The sequence below is a fragment of the Pieris napi genome, chromosome 10 (assembly GCF_905475465.1).
Source record: "Pieris napi chromosome 10, ilPieNapi1.2, whole genome shotgun sequence".
Taxonomy (NCBI): domain Eukaryota; kingdom Metazoa; phylum Arthropoda; class Insecta; order Lepidoptera; family Pieridae; genus Pieris; species Pieris napi.
In genome coordinates, this window is record NC_062243.1 from 7,811,449 (window position 1) to 7,834,674 (window position 23,226).

General features: G+C 31.7%; 1 protein-coding gene across 2 annotated transcripts; it reads left to right on the forward strand.

The window, feature by feature from the left end:
- Positions 1 to 234: 234 nt before the first annotated feature.
- LOC125053053 lies at positions 235 to 16,951 on the forward strand. 2 transcript variants are annotated; one of them, XM_047654232.1, is made up of 13 exons: positions 235 to 498; positions 991 to 1,127; positions 1,330 to 1,476; positions 5,402 to 5,494; positions 6,538 to 6,643; positions 7,224 to 7,337; positions 8,746 to 8,907; positions 9,842 to 9,937; positions 10,987 to 11,109; positions 12,087 to 12,159; positions 13,101 to 13,276; positions 14,142 to 14,270; positions 14,557 to 16,951. In XM_047654232.1, the coding sequence occupies exons 2-12, from the start codon at positions 991 to 993 to the stop codon at positions 14,265 to 14,267; spliced, it is 1,353 nt and encodes a 450-aa protein (XP_047510188.1). In that variant the 5' UTR covers positions 235 to 498; the 3' UTR covers positions 14,268 to 14,270; positions 14,557 to 16,951. The 2 variants fall into 2 exon arrangements, with proteins under 2 accessions (XP_047510188.1, XP_047510186.1); XM_047654230.1 differs by lacking the exon at positions 235 to 498 and adding an exon at positions 626 to 813.
- The last annotated feature ends 6,275 nt before the right edge of the window (positions 16,952 to 23,226 follow it).

The window sequence follows — 23,226 nt, forward strand, 5'->3', positions numbered from 1 at the left end:
AGTAAAATATATAGATTATAGCTATGATGAAAGCAAATTCACGCTGCGGATGTTTAATAATATTTTTTACAAAAGTTATTGGATTATTTTAAAACAGAGTTTTATTCATAATGAGTGCAATGAATCTATGTATAGGTTTACTAAGATATTTTCATTCTATACCAAACCATAGACAATTTTAATATGATATATGTCTAATGTCACCAATTTTATAAGATCAGTCGCTGTCAAGTTTTTGTGTAATCCAGTCACACTCAAGTCTCAACAGTCAACGACCAAATTGAAAATTGAAACTATAGTTCATGTCAAAGTTTTATGTGGTAATGATGTGATTTATTTCATCCTTTCATTATATTCCACGATAATAAAAGAGATAATTAATGGACGTGTAATAATTTTATTACTAAAGTTGTTTAAGTGATAGTCAAAATAGCCCAGTTTTTAATAGCAAAGATATAAAAACTAATAATCTTATAAGAAAAATATTAAGAGGAAAAGGTGAGTTATTTTTTATTTTCAATAGTTATACATTCTTCGTTGTGTTAAATTATAATATGTTTGTAAGTATTCCCTAGAAATATTGCAATAGAACATATAAGAAGAACTTTCATCGAAAATATAGGCGTTTAGGGAATATGCGCAGTTTCTTGTATGAAGGGCTAGCCTACTTTCTCGAAAACAGCTGTTATACCGTCACACCTTTTCCCCGCAAACCAGCTGTATCGTCACTTGTTATTATTTGCTTATATGCGTACGGATACTGACGCTTTATGTAAATGTGGAATAATATTGAAGGTCACGGAATGCTTAACGGTAAATCAATTGATCATGCGCTGAAAATATTTCATTTCAATGTTGCCCTTAATTTCCACCTCAACGGAAAACATTCTAAAGTAAAAAAAAAAATTAGAAATACACAAATTGTATTAAATTATTTTACTTTATATATATATGCTAATAAATTTTATAATAGCTGAGTGTTTTTTATAGATGTCTGTAGGTTGGGCTAACTTGCCTATCCTTCCACTGAGGTGTATCCTTGAACACCTGAGTGCAAACGATGCACTTGCAGCCACATCAACTTGCCAACACTGGCGCAGTGCCATACACTTATATGAAGGACACAAGTAAGACATGTTACATATTCTGCTTTAATAAGCTGTTCCTATATGATTTGAAAAAAATCATGATCAAATGAATAAATTTTTAATAAGAATACATTTTCAGTCAAGTCACAAAATCTTATAAGCGCCTTGCCTTACTCATAACCATTTTTGCTTTAAAAATCTTTTAATATCTGTGTGTTTCATGCCCATATTTTTTTTGCAGAGAAGTAACTAAATTAAGTGTCAAGAACATAGAGAAGAGCATGTTCCTGACTCGTATGTTTAAAAAGTACACTAAACACTTGCACATTTACATTGACACAACTGTTGTAGAAGAATTGGTGTCCTTTATGAACTATATTTTGCCATTGTAAGTATTTATATGTTTCTATTACTTTTTGCAATATTACAAGAAAAATGCTCAGTAGCCAGCGCAGGATAATAAGCAATGCAAATTGTTCACAAGCCTTAAGCATTACAAAATAACATTCTATTACCAAATCAAACTTGTACTTGTCTTACTTAGAAGTTAGTAATTCTAATGTTGGAAGTAAAGGTTCTGTACTTGTTGCCACATTCATCTTAAATACTACCATATAAGTGATACCACTAAATCAAAAGAATCACTAAACAGTTCCCTATAATTTTTTTGTAACAAAAACTTAGACACGCGTAAAAAGTTACAACAACAAGTATTTGAGTTGCCGAATATGTTGTCAATAATCCATTAAGTATTACGTCGTCGAATAAAATTTCGTGTTTTTCGATGCTATTTATTTTGTGGTATATATGATCTATGTAACTTAATAGTTAGACAGATTTTTATTTATGCATTTTATAGTACTGCAGATTATATATCTGCAGAACGGTACGACGAGCAGATGACCTTGAACTTTCCCAGGCTTGTAGCTTTATTTAGGCCGAGCGCAATCGATCGAGTTGTATCCCCGCACAGGATTCTCTTGTATTGATTAGATCATAACGAGACCTAGAATGATCGACGAAGTAAAATATAATATGTAAAAATTTGTAACGTGGGTTGGCTTTGAGCACTACGGATTCATCTTCCATAAGGGTGTATAAAATGGGTGCTTGTAAAGTTATGAAATATTATTAAAGAAAAAAAATAGAAAATAACAATTTCAATTACATGGAGTGTTGGAGCAATCAAAACAAGCAACAATGATGTAATAGTATTACAAATAGGCTCATTGACGATAATGCGATTACTAAGATACGATTAAAAGCGACACTGTTTATCTAATACAAAGGCTTGCGTTATAAGCATTATTTTTAATATACTATATAACATATTACTTGTACAACAGATTATCGTTATGTTAACTGCTTACGTGTCTCAGTGATTAACGCAATTGACGTATTACTCGGAGGTCCAGCTAATACATCGATGTTCATCGAGACATTGTTTTTCGATTGATCATTTTTATATGTAACATTAATGTTTCACATAGTGAGAAGTTGCGGAACTGCAAATATTCGTAATGTTTTGTAAATATCTCCGTATGTGTATTGTATTTTTCAAATTAAAAAATATTCTCTCTTAAATGCAACAACCAAGATCGATGAAAATTGGATAAATGGATAAAACTTGGATAAAAATGCGGTAGAAATCTATTTATTTTAAAAGAGAAAGTCGAGTTAAGGTTCTTATTAGGTATATCTGTTTTGTCGAATATGCTAATATTTTTTTCAAGGTAAAGATATGTATGTGTATGTGGCTATCATATTCGATAGTCTAAAATTTTAACGATAAACTTTACCTACATTCACCACATAGGTTTCCAGTTGTAAACAGTAATATATTTCCCTTTATACCGGAAAAACTTATCTTATACATATGAATTCTATAATATATCGCTTTACATATGAATTCTAACGCCAACTTCCCAAGTATGTACATATATTTGAATAAATTCACTTTCGAGCACATAACCATATTATGTCGTAACATTGTTACGGTTAATCATACTTACGTCGTTTCATAATGTACTTTAAACGTGTCTAATAAAACCAATATTGGCTTATCTACTTAATGTGTAAAGAAAGCATTTTGTGGTTATAATTTATATTCGTATATGTAAAATCTTACGACGCGTTCCAAACTTATAATTAATACGTTGCAAATTTAAATAAAACTTTAATAACTTAAATCTAATATTACCATAATCTCTCCATATTATAACTATCCATAATAATAAATTAAAATACTACTAATAGACCGAGTTATCATTATTTCTACACTACTACATTGTACCTGAGTAACATAGGCTATATTATATATTGCCTAATTAAATAAATGTCGAGTAACTATATTATTGACGGAATTTTTAAACATCCTCTATTTAATCACACTACTGTAAACATATTGTGCAGACAAAACAGCCTTCAAATAACAATGAAACCTACTCTTGTAAGGAAGTACCTTTATATCTCAAGATATATGATCTCGATTTAACAAAACACGTAATTTAATGTCGATACCCTTGGCGGCCCTTTCACCGGTAGCTAAACTAGACTACAACGATACATTCAAATACATTTCTGATTTTCTATGATAGTTGAGGTAAAATCTATTAAACGTTTTGATAGAAACAAAGTAATTACATTGATGATGTTACATAAATACCAATTATGGTGATTAAATTTCTATGTTTGACAATAAAAGACGTTATAATGAAGTTTTACGGCGATTCTGGCCATAGTGCAGTTATCGATATAAGAGAGCATAAAAAAACATGTACCTTTCGATTGCTTGTTTATATTACTACTATCCGTTCAATTCATAACATAAACGAATGTGTAAGATGTTAAATATTGTACGTGCAAAAATGATAAAATATTTTTTATAAACATTATAACATTTTGCTTAACTCATTTGATTAGAACATATAGATTGGCAACCTTGCTTATGAGTAGAAATAATTGTATTTTGTAAAGCGATATCTCGATGCAGCTTCAAAACTTTGAATTACACATTATTAAGTATACATTCCTTATTTTGACATTACATCCAACGTTAAAATTTGTTATTACCACGAGAGTTACAGCTTTTATATATTTATTTATTAACTTTCGTTTTTGATACTTCTAAATGACTTAGATTAGAGGTTATCCGACATGTTGCTCCAGCACAAATCGCAGCTGGAAAAGTTCTGCCATAGAATTGTCAAGTATGTCAGTACGATGAATAGCACAAGAGGTAACGCGGGTCCCGCCGGCCAGCGGGCTTGGACTCGCCCATAAATATCATAAGGATATTTCCGTAGTAGTTGTCGCCCGGGCCCGGCGGAAGACGCCAAGCCAACCACACCTATTATTAAGGGGTCTTATGTATTAAAAAAAATACTTATATAACCGTTAATACTTAATGGACGATCTGAATATGGCTGTTTATAAATAGTCTTAGCCGAATTCATTGGAATGGTGGTGATAACAAATTTGTCCCACAATTTAATCTATACCAAGAAGTGATACGCTGAATATAACATCGGTATAACGACAGTTTAGTTTAAGCCATATAAACAAGACTGATTAATACTTCCTTTTCAACACGCATTTTATTTATTTTCTATCTATTTGTCGATGTCAGGGAAACTCAATCAAATCAGAAAGATATAAACATTTATTAACAAATTCACACATTAAGAAAGAAACATCAAACTATATATTCTTTATACTACAATATAAAGAAAAAAAAGATATAGAAGAAGTACACAGTGTTAATTTGGCCTAATTCAGTACAGATACCGGCAAACTTCTTGAGCATTAAACAGGAGAGTGTGGGAAAGTTTGCGTTTCTCCTCCCAGTGATACCTAAAAATCGCTTCTGCGCAGGCTAGGACATTTGTTCAAGATGTTTGCCGGTATCTGTACCCTCGCTGTGGACACTCGGCCAAGCCTTGCGACCGCAGCACTGATTTCCAGTCAGACCATTGAGTACATATGGAAAGGAACACTCCTATGTACTTCCTATCCCTTTGTATATACAACATATATAAATAAAATATATGACAAGTGACTTATGCTTGTGTGAGTGTAATCTATGTTAGTTTGAGTGTAATAACAATAGGTACAATATATATAAATCAAATGTATAAGCTTAAGTTTTCTATTGTGGACTCGTGTAAATTGGGTACAATGTATCCATTCATATATTGAACCTTATATATATAGCATACAAGTTATATTCCAAGTTAAAATAATTATCGAGGGCTAAACCTTCTAAGCTTTCTACTATATTGAAGAGAGACTTTAATTCGAGATATTGTTTTCAGATACTTCGAAACAATAAATCTAACCGAAGTGGCATTTCTCGGTCCAAGTTACATTCTTAAGAATCCAAATGTGCCAATACCACAACTGCAAAGGTAGGTGTCCCATCTGAAATGTCTTACTCTACGTGCATGTTTTGTTCTTATGTATTTATGACATACGTGAAAATATGAAGATTTTACAGTCGAAATTCAAGATATAATAAATATAGTTTAAAAAAACTATAAAACACGCTTTTAAAGCACATCAAACTAAAAAGTGAAAAATAATTCCTAATTTAGGCTGAAAATGGTAATGAACAAAAAATACTGGTATTATTGTGTAAAAGCGTGGGGCGCTCTGTGCCATATTTTTCGTGTATCGAGCAACCCACGCTTTTTGACAATAAAACTAGAAAAAAATAGATGTGCTTTAAAAGCGTGTTTTATTGTTTTTTAAACTATATTTATTTTCCACTTTTTAGTCCTAGCAGCAATACTTGTTGTCTCAATTTAATCGTATTGCTTTGTGGACTTAAAAAAATTTCATTGTTTTTTCGAGATAAACCTATGAGATTATTATATTGTCGCTGATTCTTTATAAGTGTACAAAGTTTGAATTAAATCTATCCGTTTAAAGTGGGTCAAAATCGAGTCCGAAGGAGTCGGTTACATACATACATACAGGTGAAGCTAATATAAAGCGTGTAAAAATACAGTGCTTGGCACATAATTACATATAACTAATATTTTATATATAGAGAATATATAAAATTCTCGTGTCACAATGTTCGTTCCCATACTCCTCCGAAACGGCTTGACCGATTCTTATGAAATTTTTATGCATATTCAGTAAGTCGGAGAATCGGCTACTATCTATCTTCAAACCCCAAATTGTTACGGAGTGTTCACCAAAAAACCACCTTTTTATTTGAAAAAAAAAAACATTAAGTTTCACCCCTCTACAATCAACAAATATTTTTATTGGTTTATAAAGAGAAAAATTCACAGAAAAACCTGAAAAGTTTTCATTCCAAAAAACCGAACAGTCTCTTGGGTAGCATAGCAAAATGTTCCATGTTGTTTTCATTAAGGAGAAACGGAGTTCGCGGAGGCAGCTAATACTCTATATAATAATTTGCTTCCAATATCCTTTTCAGAATAATAGTGGAGACCCTCGTCTTCAAGAACCTACATAGTCTACAGAGACTTATTTTAACAGGCTGTGAGATGGGAACACCTAAAAATGAAAACGATAGATACGTAGTAAGTCTTGTTCTGTTACATAATACCTTTGCGGATTCTCTTAAATATAAGACCTACGTAAGGGAGCGTTCAAGTATTACGTAACGAATTTTGAAAGGGGGGGGGGGGGTCATTTTGTAAAACGTTACGATGCGGGGCGGGGATTGAATTACACGTTATTGTTAATATTATTTTCGACTTACACCACATAATAGTAACTGAAGAGTCACTAGGTGGTCACGAAACGTTTTACTATACTTGGGTACAGTACTGTACTTGGGTACTGAAAAACGTTACGGCGAGTTACATGGGGGAGGGGATGAACGCTCCCTAAGTTGAGAAAAGGCATTCCGTGGATCTTTTTAAAAATTCGATTTTGCATTAAATACAAAATTAGTATTGATTTGGTTATGACACGTTATATATATTTCTAGCGATAAAATGAAATAATATTTAGGGAACAATAAGTTTTACGGTCTCTTTGAACAAAAAATATGGATTATTCACAATAATCTTAAACGTTATCTACATGTTTAACTTCTATAGGTTATGGACAAATGAAATGAAACAGTGAAAATTAAAAATGTAATTTTCTGTTTAGCACAAGAATGTTGAGTATTATTCGCGGCCGCTGACGTTCAGCACTAAGCGTTGCCTGGATGACACCATACTAACTAGAAGCAACGTGGGATTGATGATGTTCTCTAAGCTAAAGGTAATATATATTTTGACCATAGACTACAGTGGGGCCAATTTATCAAATTATATTGACACATACATACAATAATACATTCATGTATATGAAAACTTTTCGACACGAACTGTCATTTCCATACAAATTAAATTTTCAACTTTCTACATACACTACTTTTCAGGCATCTTGACTAAGGCCCCTTGTATCGGCGGGCATAATATATTATTCATTTGAAGTTGGAATTGCACAATCGCAAAATTTTTAAATTACGATAACAATTTGTAATAATTATAAATTTTCAGATTAAATACATAAAAAAAGATATTTTAAAACGATTAACTTTCATTGAATAAACCATTCTTTACATATGAAATTCTGTTCTATAGAGAACTAAATATCTTTACAATGTTTCGTCATTAAAACATAGTTACCCTAATAAAATTGAAAATTGATAAATTAAATAGAAATACAGGGTTATTGGTAATTCGACGTATTCCCGTTGGGAGGATAGGGGTGACTATTTGTGATAATTTATATGCCCTTATGGATGATACAAAAGTGATCCATTTTTGAGCTATCATGTTGCTTTTTACAAATTAAGTCTCTTTGAAAAAAGTATTGTATTTATCAATATTAAAACAACAAAATTTAAAAATGCGAAATGTTAAACTATATTATTTAAATATTTTTTCTACTAAAATGCTTTAAACAAAAAAAGTGAAACTTATCTTGCATAAAAAAAAAACAAAACTAGAAACTTATTTCAAAGAAACTGTAAAAAAATATCACAAAGGAATACGGCTGAATTGCATCCTCCTAACCGGAATATGTGGAATTACCAATAACCCTGTATAAAGCTATAAACACATTGTCTTAATAACTGAATGCGATTCACATATGTTTGTTTAATGTTCGCGTTGATTCATTCGCTTTAATGGATGTTTTGAGGGTAATTTGACTGTTTTGGACTGGTGACAAATGCGATCTATTAAACTGTTGACAGTTGTGTAGGTACGCTTATGTAGCTAATATCTGTGTTACGCCTCTACGTCTATCTCTACTAGTAAATATATAGTTAGACTAGCTGATCCGGCAAACGTCGTTTCGCCATGTATATCATTTATAATAAAAAAATAGGGGTTGATCATAGAGGGGTGAAAATTAGGGGTTGTATGTATTTTTTAATGCTGTATCATAAAAAAATAGAAATTAAAAATTTTGTCTAAAAAATAACAATAAAAATTTAGGGGTGGACTACCCTTAACATCTGGCGGGCTGATTTGTGAATCTAAACCATTCCCAGATCCCCTTGAAGACATACAAAAAATTTCATCAAAATTGGTCCAGTCGTTTAGGAGGAGTTCAGTCACATACACACGCACACAAGAAATATATATATTAAGATAATGCAATAAACCCCCGTTCACAGTCCATCGTGATAGACTACGAGTACTTAAACTCAGCTGCCGTAAACACACTGAGTCGTCTACCGGAATTGTCGCTGCTCACTTTGAACATCGGACACAAGCGCCCTCTAACTTTGCCGAGATTCGAATGGCCGCCCGAGACATTGAACGTCGCTATTAACGTTGTAAGTATATTGGTCAAAATACGTAAAATGTTCGTGAAGAAAAGTAAAGTGTGTTATAACTGTAAAGTATTCCTTTAACTACAAAACCTCCTTTTTCATAAAAGCTAAATACACTGTTTTGTCTTTTTCCATCACAAAATAAACACAAGTGAGAGAAAGAGACGAATGCGTACTTTAAGTGTAATAGGACTTAGTCTTAATGAATAAAGGCTAATCACCAAATTAATTTTAATTTATACTGAACCTACTATTGGACTGTTCACTAGTTTGGAATATACTTGATTTCAATTACAACCTCCATTTATGGTAGGGGAGCCCAAGAAGGGATTTCGGGATTTACTAAAGCGCGGCAGATTAATATACAGGGGGATACCTTGTACCCGGTTAAGTAACTCCACAAAACATGAGGCCCATATATAAGGCCGCCCGTGAAGAATACAGGATCAGATTAGTAAAAAAAAATTGACCATCAGAAATTCTCGAGCGCGTCAGATTAATATTTTATTTTTCTTTTCAACCTTTAAATACAACCACCCGCATCATGCAAACGATCAGATTAACATACGTACATTATTAAAAATACGTAGGGCATTAATGCTATCAATATCTGACGCGCTCGAGGATGTCCATGCAACAGATTTTTTTTACATATTTAACAATCTATAGCCGCTTCCCCCACCGATGTAAAGATATATATCATATAACATTTTTTTTCTTCTTATCATCTAAGCTTTGCATCCCAATAGGTCTCTACGACGCTCGAGTAAATCCCCATCTAGCATCGTGGGCTCCCCTACTATTATAAGGTTATTTTGTTATTATTTTTGGTTTCCGGTATGGACAATACAATGGTGATATTTTGCATACATAGTGCATCGCAAATGCACAGTCGTAATTAATTCTTTTTTAATAGTTTCTACCTCATATATTTCAGATTGCGGTACCATTGCACCGCTTCAACGATATTATAGAACATGTATTTGTTCGTGGGCTCCTCCTGGTTTCACTGAAAGTCATGTTCTGTAAAACTGTGAGTTATAATTGTTTTAATAGTAGCTTTGTATTTAAAACAACGTTTAATTCTAGCTTAATATTGCTTTAGTTCCAGCTATTTATAAAGAATTGCGGCTTTTATAATAAGCAATTTAATGCCATGTACCGTTTAAACCGAAACAATGATTTTGTTCCTGGGAATCAAATGAAGAACTTTCGTACTAAGCATTTTGAATTAAAGACACGACAGTGCGAAGAAGTATTTTTATACGATTTGTGATTTATTACTTTGATTACTACACACTTTGCCTACATTGATCTTACTTCCTTATTTACCTTTATTCCTTAGGTAAAACTAGCAAGTATACTAGTAATAATAATAATCCAGTACCGTTACAACCCTATCTGGGATAGCCCTCAGATTACATTTGTTTCTATGATCTCCTCTATAAAGTAGGTGATAAAACTTCTTTCCTTATGTAGACGATATTTCGGTCTAAAGCTACGGTTTCCTAGAAAAGCGGTCATTTTACGGTTGTTAATAACGGCCGTCTTTACGGTGGCCAAGCTGTGGTTTCCTAGAAAGTAGTGCGACCGTATTTTTGGAGTGTTATTCCAGTATCGTTCCACAAATTTTGCTTCATCTAGGCTTGTCTGTACTCTTTGGATTTGATATTGTACAAAGCTTCATGATTTTTAACAAAATCAATTAATTGTTCATCATTTTCGCTCGTCCAAGTCATTGTATTAATTAAATATGCACACCGCTACACGCATAAACGTTGAACTACTGTTTATCACCGCTATGACGGCCGTCATGCAAATGACAGCACCTCTATTTGACGTTACGGTGATACTCAACGTCCTCTAGAAAACCTACTCCGATGTTATTTATAGACAACGTATGGGTGACGTCACCCAACGTTACATTACGGCACCGCTTTTCTCAGAAACCGTACCTTTAGGGCGTGCCTTAGTTTCCTCAAAATATCATCTTACCAGCAAGTGTATATATAGAAATGTAGCTCACAACCTCAGGGTTGAGGTTCTAATTAGTATATGATTTATAAATAATATATTTTACAGTTCCATGTGCCACTGTTATCGCACCTGTCTCGTTTGTATAAGTCCACGCTGCAAGAGTTTGTGTGGGTGGACGCCCCCTGCATGTCTACCACGCCATTTTACAGGGTCGTCAAGCCTGAACCGGTATGTATTGGTGTGACATTTGAAAATATAATCAATAAGGCCCAGCACACATGGTGAAACGCAACTGCAACGAAACTCTTTTGAAAGTATAGGTTTGAAACCAGTTTCAAACGTTTTCCATACACGCCGCAACCTAAATATGATGAAATTAGTCACAAGCATTCCGATTTTGAAACCAGACAGAAGCAAATCCGACACGAGTTTCCTGCACGCTGGTTTCAAAGCAACTGATCTGCAACGCGTTTTGAAACCGGTTTCAAACTAGTTGCGACGTGTGTTGTCTCTCAAAGGTATCTATGGCATAAACTCAAATGAAACTCAAAAGTAACTAGTAGTTGCAGTTTCGTTGCTGTTGCGTTTCACCATGTGTGCTGGGCCTTAGAGTTATGGTTGATTTTTAAATAATAATCCGAAGGAGCTGAAATGTCAATGTCAAATATTCACGTGTAACTTAGTAATTTTTCTCACGTTCTGCCTATAACACAATTTCTTTGTGATAAAGTTTGTCATTACAAACAAATTCAATAAAAACTTTTATACGTATTGGTGCTCCCACATTGACGTTAGAAAATGTTTGTAAACATTTTCTAACATAAAAACATCTACTAACAAATGTTGTCAATTGTTACATTTTGTTAGGAACTGTTACATGTTATATGTGCTCCTACGCTAATAGAAAATTTTAACTTACATTTTATAACATTTAAATATAGTATTGGCTCGCACTTTGGTTTTGGAATGGTTTAAAAATGGAAGAGGATTTGCTCATTGGAATCAATTTTGTTATAATTTGTTAACTTGTTATTAAACATTTTCTAACATGAAAACATTTGTGATTAAATGTTTACTAACGTTACTAAACATTTTCTAACGGCAATGTGGGAGCACCATAAGGCAACTAATATATGCCTTCTTTTATCTTATTATTCTCCTGTTATGTGTTATTGTGAATAAAGTGTTATACTATACAATTTCAGTACGATGTTTGCGTGAATCACATTCTACTGATGTGCTGGCAGTGCGTACAATTACGTAGACTCGTTATTCATGGTAAGTTGTTTCAATCGCTTTGTTAGAATAAAAACCAAATCGGGGCGCATACGTGTAATAACATTTGTCCAAAATGAAATCTATGTTCACGTATTAGGCATTTTTTTTTAAAGACAATTCACACCAATTGACCGAGTCCCATGCTAAGCTGGTGAAGCTTGTGTTATGGGTACTAGGCAACGGATAAACATACATATTATAGATAGATAGACATATAAATACATATTTAAACACCCAAGACCTAAGCTCAACACCAAATGCTCATCACATCGATGTTCGTCTCAGCCGGGGATCGAACCCGGGGCCCATGGATTCGCAGTCAGGGGTACTAACCACTAGACCAATGAGTCGTTTACATTACTTAATTATGTCTATTTCTTGATACATTTTAGATATAGGTTGGTAAAATAGCTCGTACGTAAATTACGCAAACGTGTCCAAGTCTGATATAATTGGGTTGGGTCTTAAATGTCACCGCACTTTTTTGATGATACTAATTATGTAGGAGTCTCGGGGGGACCTTCATTGGAACACCTCCAAGTGATTTTTGCTGCGGAAACGCGTTTAAGTATTTAAAAAAAAATTAAAGTGTTGTGTAATGTATTGAAATTTGTAAACAATCCGCCATTTTCTATTGGTTATAAGAGATGTGACGTTCACTTTAAAAAATCGTGTTTTTTATTTATCGATTGTTAATAATCGTTTTTTTTGTTTATTGATTATTTCCTCATTTTTTAAATTTAAAGTTATAGAATATTCAACATTAAAATTAACCTAATTTCGTATTGATTATAGGGTTCCTAAAATTCCTACTGTATTTCCTGATAATTTTTCAGTGTTTCCAAGATTTATGCAAATTGCTAATAAATTTGTTTTAATTGTTTGTTGTCATATTGAATAAGGAGAACAGATATTGAACCTTTAATCTACATTTTTTATAGGCTACTGGCTCTGGCAATACGACGTGCTGGGTATTGTGCGCCTGCGCAGGTCGTTGGAACACCTTGAATTATCAGCTGTGTACGGGCAGCAGAACCACTTCGGTACGGCTGATAATCGCATACTAAGAGTTTTAGCAAATGACGACTTGGATATCTTGGAAGCTCAATATATTGTGGTATGTAAGAACTCAATATCCACTTGTCTATGCAATACCCATTATGTCCGAGAAAAAAATCGGTTCAAAACTTTAAAGAAAATATATAAATTCACTGTTTCTCTCACATAACCCTTCAAGTCTCGAAATTCTTTGTCTAATATTGGCTAAGAATTATTGTATACTATGCTAATAAACATTTATGACGTTGAGGGGAAATTACATTAGCTCACGCTTTGTCACGTGACCATTTTTAAACTAATCCGAGAATTGTGAATTTTTCTCAAGCTCTTGGTCTGCTATGGCTCAGACTTAATAGTAGGCAGTAAAAAAAAAAAGGGTGCGTGTACTTATGTACGCGCTTAAGAAGTTATTCTTCTTTGGCTTTTTTTATTTTTTTAAATATTAAATAATTAATAATAAATATTTAACGTTAATAATATTTAATATTTATAATATTATTCAATTATTAATTAATATTAATAATAATAATTATTATTTATTATATTATTCATTCAATTTAATAACTAGGTATATTTCATAACCTTTTAACTAAGTATTATTAGGCCTTTGTGAAAAAGCATTGCTAAATTTCTTTGAAAAAATAATTAACACTCCTTTATTTGTTTAAAAGGTACTACAAAGATCATTATGGTCATTCAAAATTCTTGGCATAGCTGCTAACTTCACGCATATTCTATTTCTTTTTCTTGTACATTGTCTTATTCCCATCTCGCTCTCGCCGGCTATAATCACACTGACAATGTTGTGTCTCAGGTGCGCGCGCATCTTAATATTTCAATCTCATCGATTTTTCATAATGTGCCTAAAGAAGTATAACTTCAAAAAATTGCGTATTTAATAGTGTTACTATTTTTTTTTATAGAAAATCAATGAGCATACACAATTCAAATGGGCGCCAACAACATACGAGGCTTTGCCGCCAGCACTCAAGCTCAATGCTACTTCCAAAGATCGGGCTGATTACTACATGCGTGAAGCCTCCATATAAATAGTGAGTATACAGATCAGATAGGGATTGCTAAAAGCCATGAAATTTTCCATAAAAATTATGAATTCAAAAGTATACAGGTAATTACTACGACTACTACACTACATTCTGCCGCCCATGGGCACTCTAATGCGATGCCGGCCTTTTATGAATTTTGTTGAAGGGTCCTAAGTAGAATTAGTTAAAATTGTATATCTAGACTTTAAATATAAAAAAAATAAATTTAACCTAATTCTGTCAGGATTAAGTGTAGTCTACTTAAATTTAAATAAAAAAATGTTTTTTTCAGGACACACACCAACCTTAAGATCAAATAAAAACTACAATATATATATTTTAAAACAAATCTAAATGTTAAATTTTAAGTGTTGACGTCTCGCGCCAAAACTAAGAGACAGCGATATTAAAATACCATATACGTCAAAAGTATATTTAATTGATTCGATGAAATCAGAAGTATTAGCTAACTTCTGCAACTTGAATGTACACTATTAAGTGTTTATAAAATTATGTAATTTAAAATTATTTGCTATATATTTTTGTTATAAAAACGGTAATTTTGTGAAATAAGAACAAGTATACAAAAGCTTGAGTTTCCGTGTACCAAATGCTAAAAGGACGTCGAGTTTTACGATCTGTCAAACTATTTTTCTATCAAGGTTTGACATTTGACAGTGCTTGTCAGATTGTGACTTGTAAATAACGCCGGTGTTTTAAAGCTTATGTTTTTTTAAAAGTATAATCGTTGATATGCCTATATATCGTAATATGTTGAATTGGTGTAAACTGTAGGTAGCTATTTAACGTGCGTATAACGAAAATCCTGTAGAACAACTTTTATATTGTTTTACTACAATATTTAAAAAAAAAATACATATGATCCTTAAGCTATTGCAATAGCATATGTACACGCATAGTAGAATGAGTTAATAAACATAAACATAGCAAATATACTTTGTATTGGGAAATTTGTAAAACTAGTTATTTTAGGGGTTTTGTTGTACGTACACCTTTAAATTTGAATTTAAAAAGCGTTTTAGTATATTAGAAGGGTGTCGGTTAGATTTAAATTTAAAAAAAAACTAAAAATTTCGTGAAAAATGTATAGTCAACGGAGTATTAGGTTACCAATATGTTTTAAAACCAATACTTGATAGGCCTAAACTCAAAACATTATTTCTAAAAAGTTCCTGATTTGAAATAAAACATTTTCAACATTAATTAAAGCACTTAGTGTTCCTACATTCGTTTGTACCAATAACGGATTGATTTCAATGTAAGCTTTCGATAAATTGTTCGTTATTGATAGGATTTAAAAAGTAACGAGCCATTAGATGCAATTTATATATGCCTGTATAATAGCTTAGAAGATCCTTTATATATCACAAAGGTTTTGCACTTTAGGCAAATTTGCAATTTCATGTCAATTGTCAAACCGGTTTATAATCTGTATTCACAAAGTGGCGCCATTTTTAATTTATATTTGTACAACAGATAGATAAATACGCTAGTATATCCTGTACATATTGTGGTTTTGGATTTTATTACGTTTTTAAATAATAACTAATAAATTCATTGACGCAAAACACGCTTCATTTTGTGAATACAGATACAAATATTTCTTTAGTGTTCTATAATATGTATAGGAAATATTGAGAAACGCCGAATGATATGTTTACTGGCAACATCTCACATCACGAATTTATCGCGTAGACGAGTCAATATCTTAGAGAATGTTAATGATTGCTTCGCGCGTCAATGATATCGCATAAATGTTATCCATATGTTAAGATCAGTATGCGATTTAGACATTTTGTATTACAAAAAGCTTCTTAAAAATCTGTTATCTCAATTTAGTTATGAGAAAAGTTACGTTTTTAAAATAGAGAATTGAAACAGCGTGTATCAGTAACCGCACCAGTATTACATATTTTGATACAGAACGAAAAGGTAAATATTTTCACCAAACTTAATAAAACGAAATATTATTTGAAATATTAATGGACGTTTTTCTCTAATATACCTAACTTTTGCGAAATATTTATATTTTTATCATTTAACTTTGAAGTATTTTGAAGGATATTTGTAATACAAATGTTGTTGGACGACAAACGTAATTCATTTAAATCTGTAAATAATAAAGCCGTCTATTTGTAAATATCAACATTGGCGTTGCGAAGTACGACAAAACATCTAGTCAAATTGTAGGGCTTTGTAAATACAAGGCTAAACTTTAACGACACTTGGAGGTATCTCTTCAAACGTATCTTTAAATTAAACTTAAGTTTCTCTATGCAATCTATAAAATTCTAACGTAATTAGCAAAATTTAAATTAAAAAAAAATCAAAGTTTTTAAAGCGAATTCATCTTATTTTTATCTCTCTTTTCTCCTCGTGTCGTGAAAAGGATAGCCAATCGACGCGTGCGCCCGCGGTAACGAAGCACAAACTAACCAAGTATTACGGATACATATTATAATCTAATATCAATCAACACTATAGTTTTAAGAAATCATGACTGTATCAAATACGGTTATCTGCCACTAAAGAACGTATAGAATAACGATAAAACGTTGGGATAAGATTGCGTGAAGAAGAATTTCGTTAGTTTTCGAAAACCAATTAAAAGCCAAAATAAAAACAATTTTGTACTGAAACCCAAGTGTTAAAGTTTAAATGAAACCTGATGTGCAAAAGAATTGTTATCGTCATCTCCACTTTCGCTATTAACTTAATAGGTAATCGAACTGCATACAACTGTATTGTAAAAAGCACCTTGTGTAAACATTGTTCTGGATATACTCCGATCCGTCCCCAAATCATGTTTTTATAAAAAATTGTGATAATAACGCGTAAAATTTTCCTGGCTAAGATAAGCTTTTTACCGTTCAATGAGGCTTAGAAAATACTTTTCTTGACTAAAAATTAGGAAATATTGTCTCGCAAAAACCCAAGTATGCTATTTCCATGTTTTACGAATAAAATTCTACATTCAAGAAATGAAGGGATGGTGTCTTTTAATATTACGCGTTACTATCACAAGTGCAGATTTTTCCTATCGAATGCAAGGTGCTATGCGATCAAAAATGATGTCACGCACAATGATACACGCCTTGAAATAGTGTACAAACAATACACGATAGACATCAATCGAATAAAAAATAAGTATAACGCTTCAAGTAGTACTAAGTACTCGTATAAATGTTTTCTTTTAAATATTTTTAAAGATGTTTATAACGTGCGATGTATTGTAAGGCAACTAAGAGACTTACCACCATACATTCCCTGAGACTGAATGCCCTACGAAGTTATATATTTTCGTAAAGCTGGGTCAGAAGTATTTCACAATTTTCAGAATTATTTATGACAAATTAGGACGTTTTGTTTTTTATTGAAACAACAACTTTACAATATGATACTGTATTTATTTTTATGAAAAGGGAAAGCGATCTCAAGTATATTAAAATCAAAATACATTTGACCCATAGCTTTACTAAATACAAGATAGAGGATCGGATATAACCATATAAACTTAGTTTTTCTGTTGATTAACTATATGTATATAGCAATGAATACATATACAGTTCACATTTAGATAAGTATCTTATAAACCAACAGGAGATTTGGCAATATCGTTGACTGTTTTCTGTAAACAAATGCGTGTTTATCATGAACGAAGCAGGTGCGCTGATCTCTTACAATGAATTGTTTCATATGGTTCTATTCAGATCCTCAATTATTATTTTAACTGTAAAATGACATCATATTATGTAGGCTTATTGACATCATTCCCGCCTCTTATATTGTTATTTTCTCTGTCCTATCTTGGCATTTACCACACCTAACACTTTAAGGACGTTAAAAGATTTAGAAAAAATATAAATTATTAAAACGTGGTAAAAGAATTTTAATTATACCAAAGAGGTAAAATAGGACAGAGGAAACCTACCACCAAGACTTTAAAAAGGCTGTGAAACAACACGAATTCGGTTTGGCTACAGAGGTTTGGTTAAAATCAGTTTACAAATATTTTTATACAATAACAGAAGGTAACTATTTTAAACCATTCCTAAGCATTGTGCATGTTTCCGCCATTTTTGTTACCTGATGATAGAATTATACTAGTCTATTGCTCAAGAGATTTACATGCACTTTGCCAAAAAAGCAGTATTTGTTTCACTGTGATTACAGATTAGTTGTTGTACTCCGATTTTTCATTCCCTAGAATTCTGACATTTCATGTGTTGCTACTAAAAAAGTTCCACACCGAAAAAGGGACAAATTTCACCCATTTGAGGGCAATAAAAAATAAAATGCTACGTATTTTCATATCATTTATTCAAGTGACCTAATCCAAAAATGACAAATATTTCAATATCGTAATAACTTTAATTACTTTATTTGATTCTTTAGCTGGTGGCATCAGTGCCTACTAATTCCAGATTTAGTAAACCTTTATAATAAAATAAAATGCTATCATTACTTGTGCAATCAATCAAATCAATCAAAATACTTTTATTCAATTTAGATGCGTCTTAGGGCATGCTTATGAATGTCAAAAACGTTTACAAAATTCGCGAAAGAGCAAGACTACGCCATCCGTTCGCAAAACTACCAGGACGCCTTGTTCTGAGAAAAACGGGCAAGAAACTCAGCAAGTTTTACCCTCCCTCTTCATTACAATTATTCAAAGGAAAATGTCATAAACCACAACGAAAATGTGCCCGGCCAAAAAGGATTGCCATCTCTAACATGTAAAAAAATGATAGCTATCAGAATTCTACGGAATTAAAAATCGGAGTATAATTATGAATACAGCAACAGAGTCAGTGCGATATCATTATGTTTGAAATATTTTTCGCTGTTAAATAGTTTTATTAAAAGGTCGGTTTCAATCATTCAATTAGCATTTTATCTTGCCCTTTTTTTTAAATTACGTGAAAAGCATAAAAAGTCGTTTATTAACTTTAAATTTAATTTAAATACAAATATTTTTATTATTATACAAAGATTTTTTGAAATAAACGGTATAGTAATGATTGAAACCAGCTCAAAATTTAATGCTGAACCGAATCGCCTAGAAAATTGTTGTACTTATCCATCTATAGATTTTAAAGGGAATGTTAGGATTGACGGAGGGATGTTTAACAATCGTTGTGTTTGGTCCACTACCATTGTCTATGCTTCATCAAGTTTTGTCTCGCTCTTTAAAACAAAAACAAAATGAATCATTAGAAAAAGAGTGGACTCTGTTATTGTAGAATCTTATTGTTTTAATTTATTTTTTCGTATGTGATAGTTTGTTTATGTATAACTTACGTGATGTAAGTGTATGATAATCTTTATTAATCAGTGTTTATCTTACTTCTACTTAAGATGTAGATTTAAATATTCGTGTATGTTGTTAATCAGTCACTTTAGCGTGCTACACACATGCCAATACAAGCTTAGACGCAACAGCGTGAAAAGTACTAAAAGTACTAAGCTAATTGAAATAAGTGTGTAGCGTCCATATTCTGTTTCACTGTTGTAATAATATATTTAAAGCATTTATATATCGCCTGTATTACTATTAAAAAGTATATAAAAGACAGTATTTTAAATATTAAACATTTACTTGAGCGTAATTTAAATGAAATTAAAAAATATTTGGTGTGACTTTCGCATTAATGTTTATTAATGAATATTTGGAACTCAAATCCAGTTTTAAGGAGTTCTATCGAATCTCTTAGATATTCAAATTGAGCGTAATTTTTTAAGCAGTGCTATATTTGAAATATATGATTGAAGTTTACACTACACATATGCAAGTTATTTGTCAGTTGATTATTCGGATTAAATTGTAACAAATGTGCCATGTGTATGTGAATCATTTATAGAATAGAAATCATATAAAGGTACGCTCAAGTACGTACTTGTAGAAATAGCGGAATCTAGTTCATTCAAAATCAAGTCGTAATTTATACGTAAATAAATTCGTGAATATTATGTAAATTATAACATTTTCGATTCAAAACTTGTAGTAAGAAAGTGCGCAAAAATGTATTTCAAAATATTCTCATATTAAAAACACCTAAATCAAGTATTATTTCAAGGTAAAATTTTAAAATAGTAACAGGTTTTTATGTTCGTATCTTACTAAATGATTGAACTAGATTTACGCATTTATTAAATAACGTAGATAATGTGACACGCTGTCAGGCTTTTTTAGATAAATTGTCTATTTTAGATGAGTCAACAAATGAGAAATTAAATATATTTTTTTCATAAAATCATTGATGCATATGATCAATTGTAAATCAAAGGATTTATCTCATTTCACTAAAGATTTTGTTACATATTTATAATTTATACAATTATATTAACTATACAGATATAACATATGAACATAAACGGGTTTGTTGACTTACTTAAAATCTCAATTTTAGGCGAAAATATTTATAAAAATGTATGTCTAGATAATTATAATAAATTAATTTTTAACTAGGCGCTTTGATGTCTTAATGAAATATAAAGCAAAATTATTCCCAAGACAAGTATAGTATACTGTACCATATATAAGTGGAAACACTATTATGAATATCGCTATTTATGTGTTGTCTGTATATTAATTTCATCTAATAAAAGTCTTATCTTACAGTCATCAAAGCGTCAGGTAAAAATAATTAGAGTAAAAGATAATTATCTTGATGTTTAACGTAATATGTAATCAAAGTAATGATACTGGTATTATATGTTTAATATAGAAAGTATTGGTCAGAAAAATAAAAGCATACACGTCTTATGGTAGACAAAATAAATTCAAATATAGAAAATTTTTCAAGATAGAGATTATACACATCATGTATGCGTGTACCTATTATATTTTTTTTACAATCAAACTTAATAGCATTTATTTTTTTGGCCACACCCTACTACTAATATGTGTTTTTTCACCGATAGCATACATATTTTTTAATCCAACGCAAAAGTAATTTTGAAAATAATATCTGACCTGTACTTACCAATTATAACATTTCTTTATAAGGTATTCTATGTAGTAAAGTTATATGTATTCAAGTAATAAAATATTCATATATATTAAAAAGAGTTTTATTTCATGATGACATTTTAAGACACAAGACGGTGGCTTGTGACAATGACAGGTTTAGTTCCAAAAAAAAAAGCCCTATCACTCGTAGTGTTTAATAAAAAGTGATATTAAGTATAACGCAATTATCTTTTGAAAATATTATTTTATTTTTCGACTTCACCTTTCGGGTTACACTATACACTTTGTATATCTTTTTTCGAAAGCTAAAATTCTCTTTTAGTAAAAATAATTAAGATCCCTTATAAAATCGTGTAAACTACTGCGTCATCTTCCAACTTATGGCACCTGAGATGGTTCTTTAATTGGGGAAATAGGTAGAAATCACTAGGAATGGGGAAGGTGAATATGTGGCTTCGACTATAGAGTCGAAGCCACGTTCTTGAATGGCAGCCATCTGGACTCTGAACTTGTGGATCAGAAAGATATCTGGGAACCCAGAGCGCTGACAATTTTCTTAACTCATGATTGTGTATAATATATACACTGCCTATAAAAATTATCATTTCTTCTGCCTTAAACAGCAACACAATTTTCAACTTTTTAATCATTTTATCAATCACTACCGACGTAGGGCGTCCCGTGCGGGTCACTAAAGAAAGTTCTTCCTTGCTTGAACACCAATGCGCAACCGTAGAATATGGAGGCTCATGAAACTCTTAATGTCGCTCTCAAGATTTAATTCACCAGCTCTGTAGTAAAGTAAATTTTAACCCACTTAAATTGAACACATTTCTAAGATCACAACCAAAGAAGTCTATGAATTCTCTTTGGTTGTAAGAAACTAAAAATAATTAAGATTTTTATTATACGAGTACATTTAGTGTCTATGCCTGACAGTATTCTATTGTCTTTCCAAGGGGAATGTATTGCATTATCACTATTTATTAAACATCCCACGTATATCCCATGATGCTAAGAAGAAAGAAACCATACTAGACCGATAGAAAGGTACTGAATACGTCCACATTTACTGATATCACAAAACAAAAACACAACGAACTACAAATAAAAAGGAAGGGTCTAAAAAATATTAACGTCACGTTTAAAATATATTATAATAATGAGTCATAATATTAATATGATTGACGTTGTGATAAGTCGCAGGTGGGCATCCTTACGTGCAAGAACGCGCCCACAACAAGTTAGCATAACGGGTTAAGGTTTAAGTAATTGTTACACAATTACTATCTGTAGGCGTTTGCTAATTTTTTTACATTTAACCTTGGATTTCTATTTGCAAATTTATATTAATTGAAAACATTTTTGTGAAAAAATAATGAGGTCTACGTTACGAGATATATTAATGAGAACTCCAAAGGATATCATTCATCGAAAATTCTTTTTGCGCCATAAAATAATAATGGCTTCGCTGGAAGAACGTGTTAAACGACAAATCATGCTCTTCAGTGGTGAAGTGCATTATTATATATAACCTCACATACATGTAGCAAAAATATATCTAGTTCTAGAAAAAATATAAAAATGCGCTATTTTTAAAACTGGTGTCAGTAGTAGTAAAATAGTAAAATATCATTATTATTCTGAAATTTAAACAGATAGACATATATCTTCACACTTATTGAGGTACTAGACTTTGAGGTGGTACTAGACTGCTGTCTAAAGCCTAATATATGGTAAAGGTAACACTAAGTTAAGACGTCGCCCATCGGTTTATTGTTAATCATATTTTAAGAGATTGGAACATTTCTCAGACTATCAAAGAGCGAACATTAATGCTTAATCTCTAGAGTGAAAAACATTGTACAACTCTTTAATGAGTTCATTGGTACATTATCTTTTATTGAGTCTAGGACCAAGGTTTTATGGAACCAGTTATGTTCGAAGCATAGAATCCCAGCACAGGCT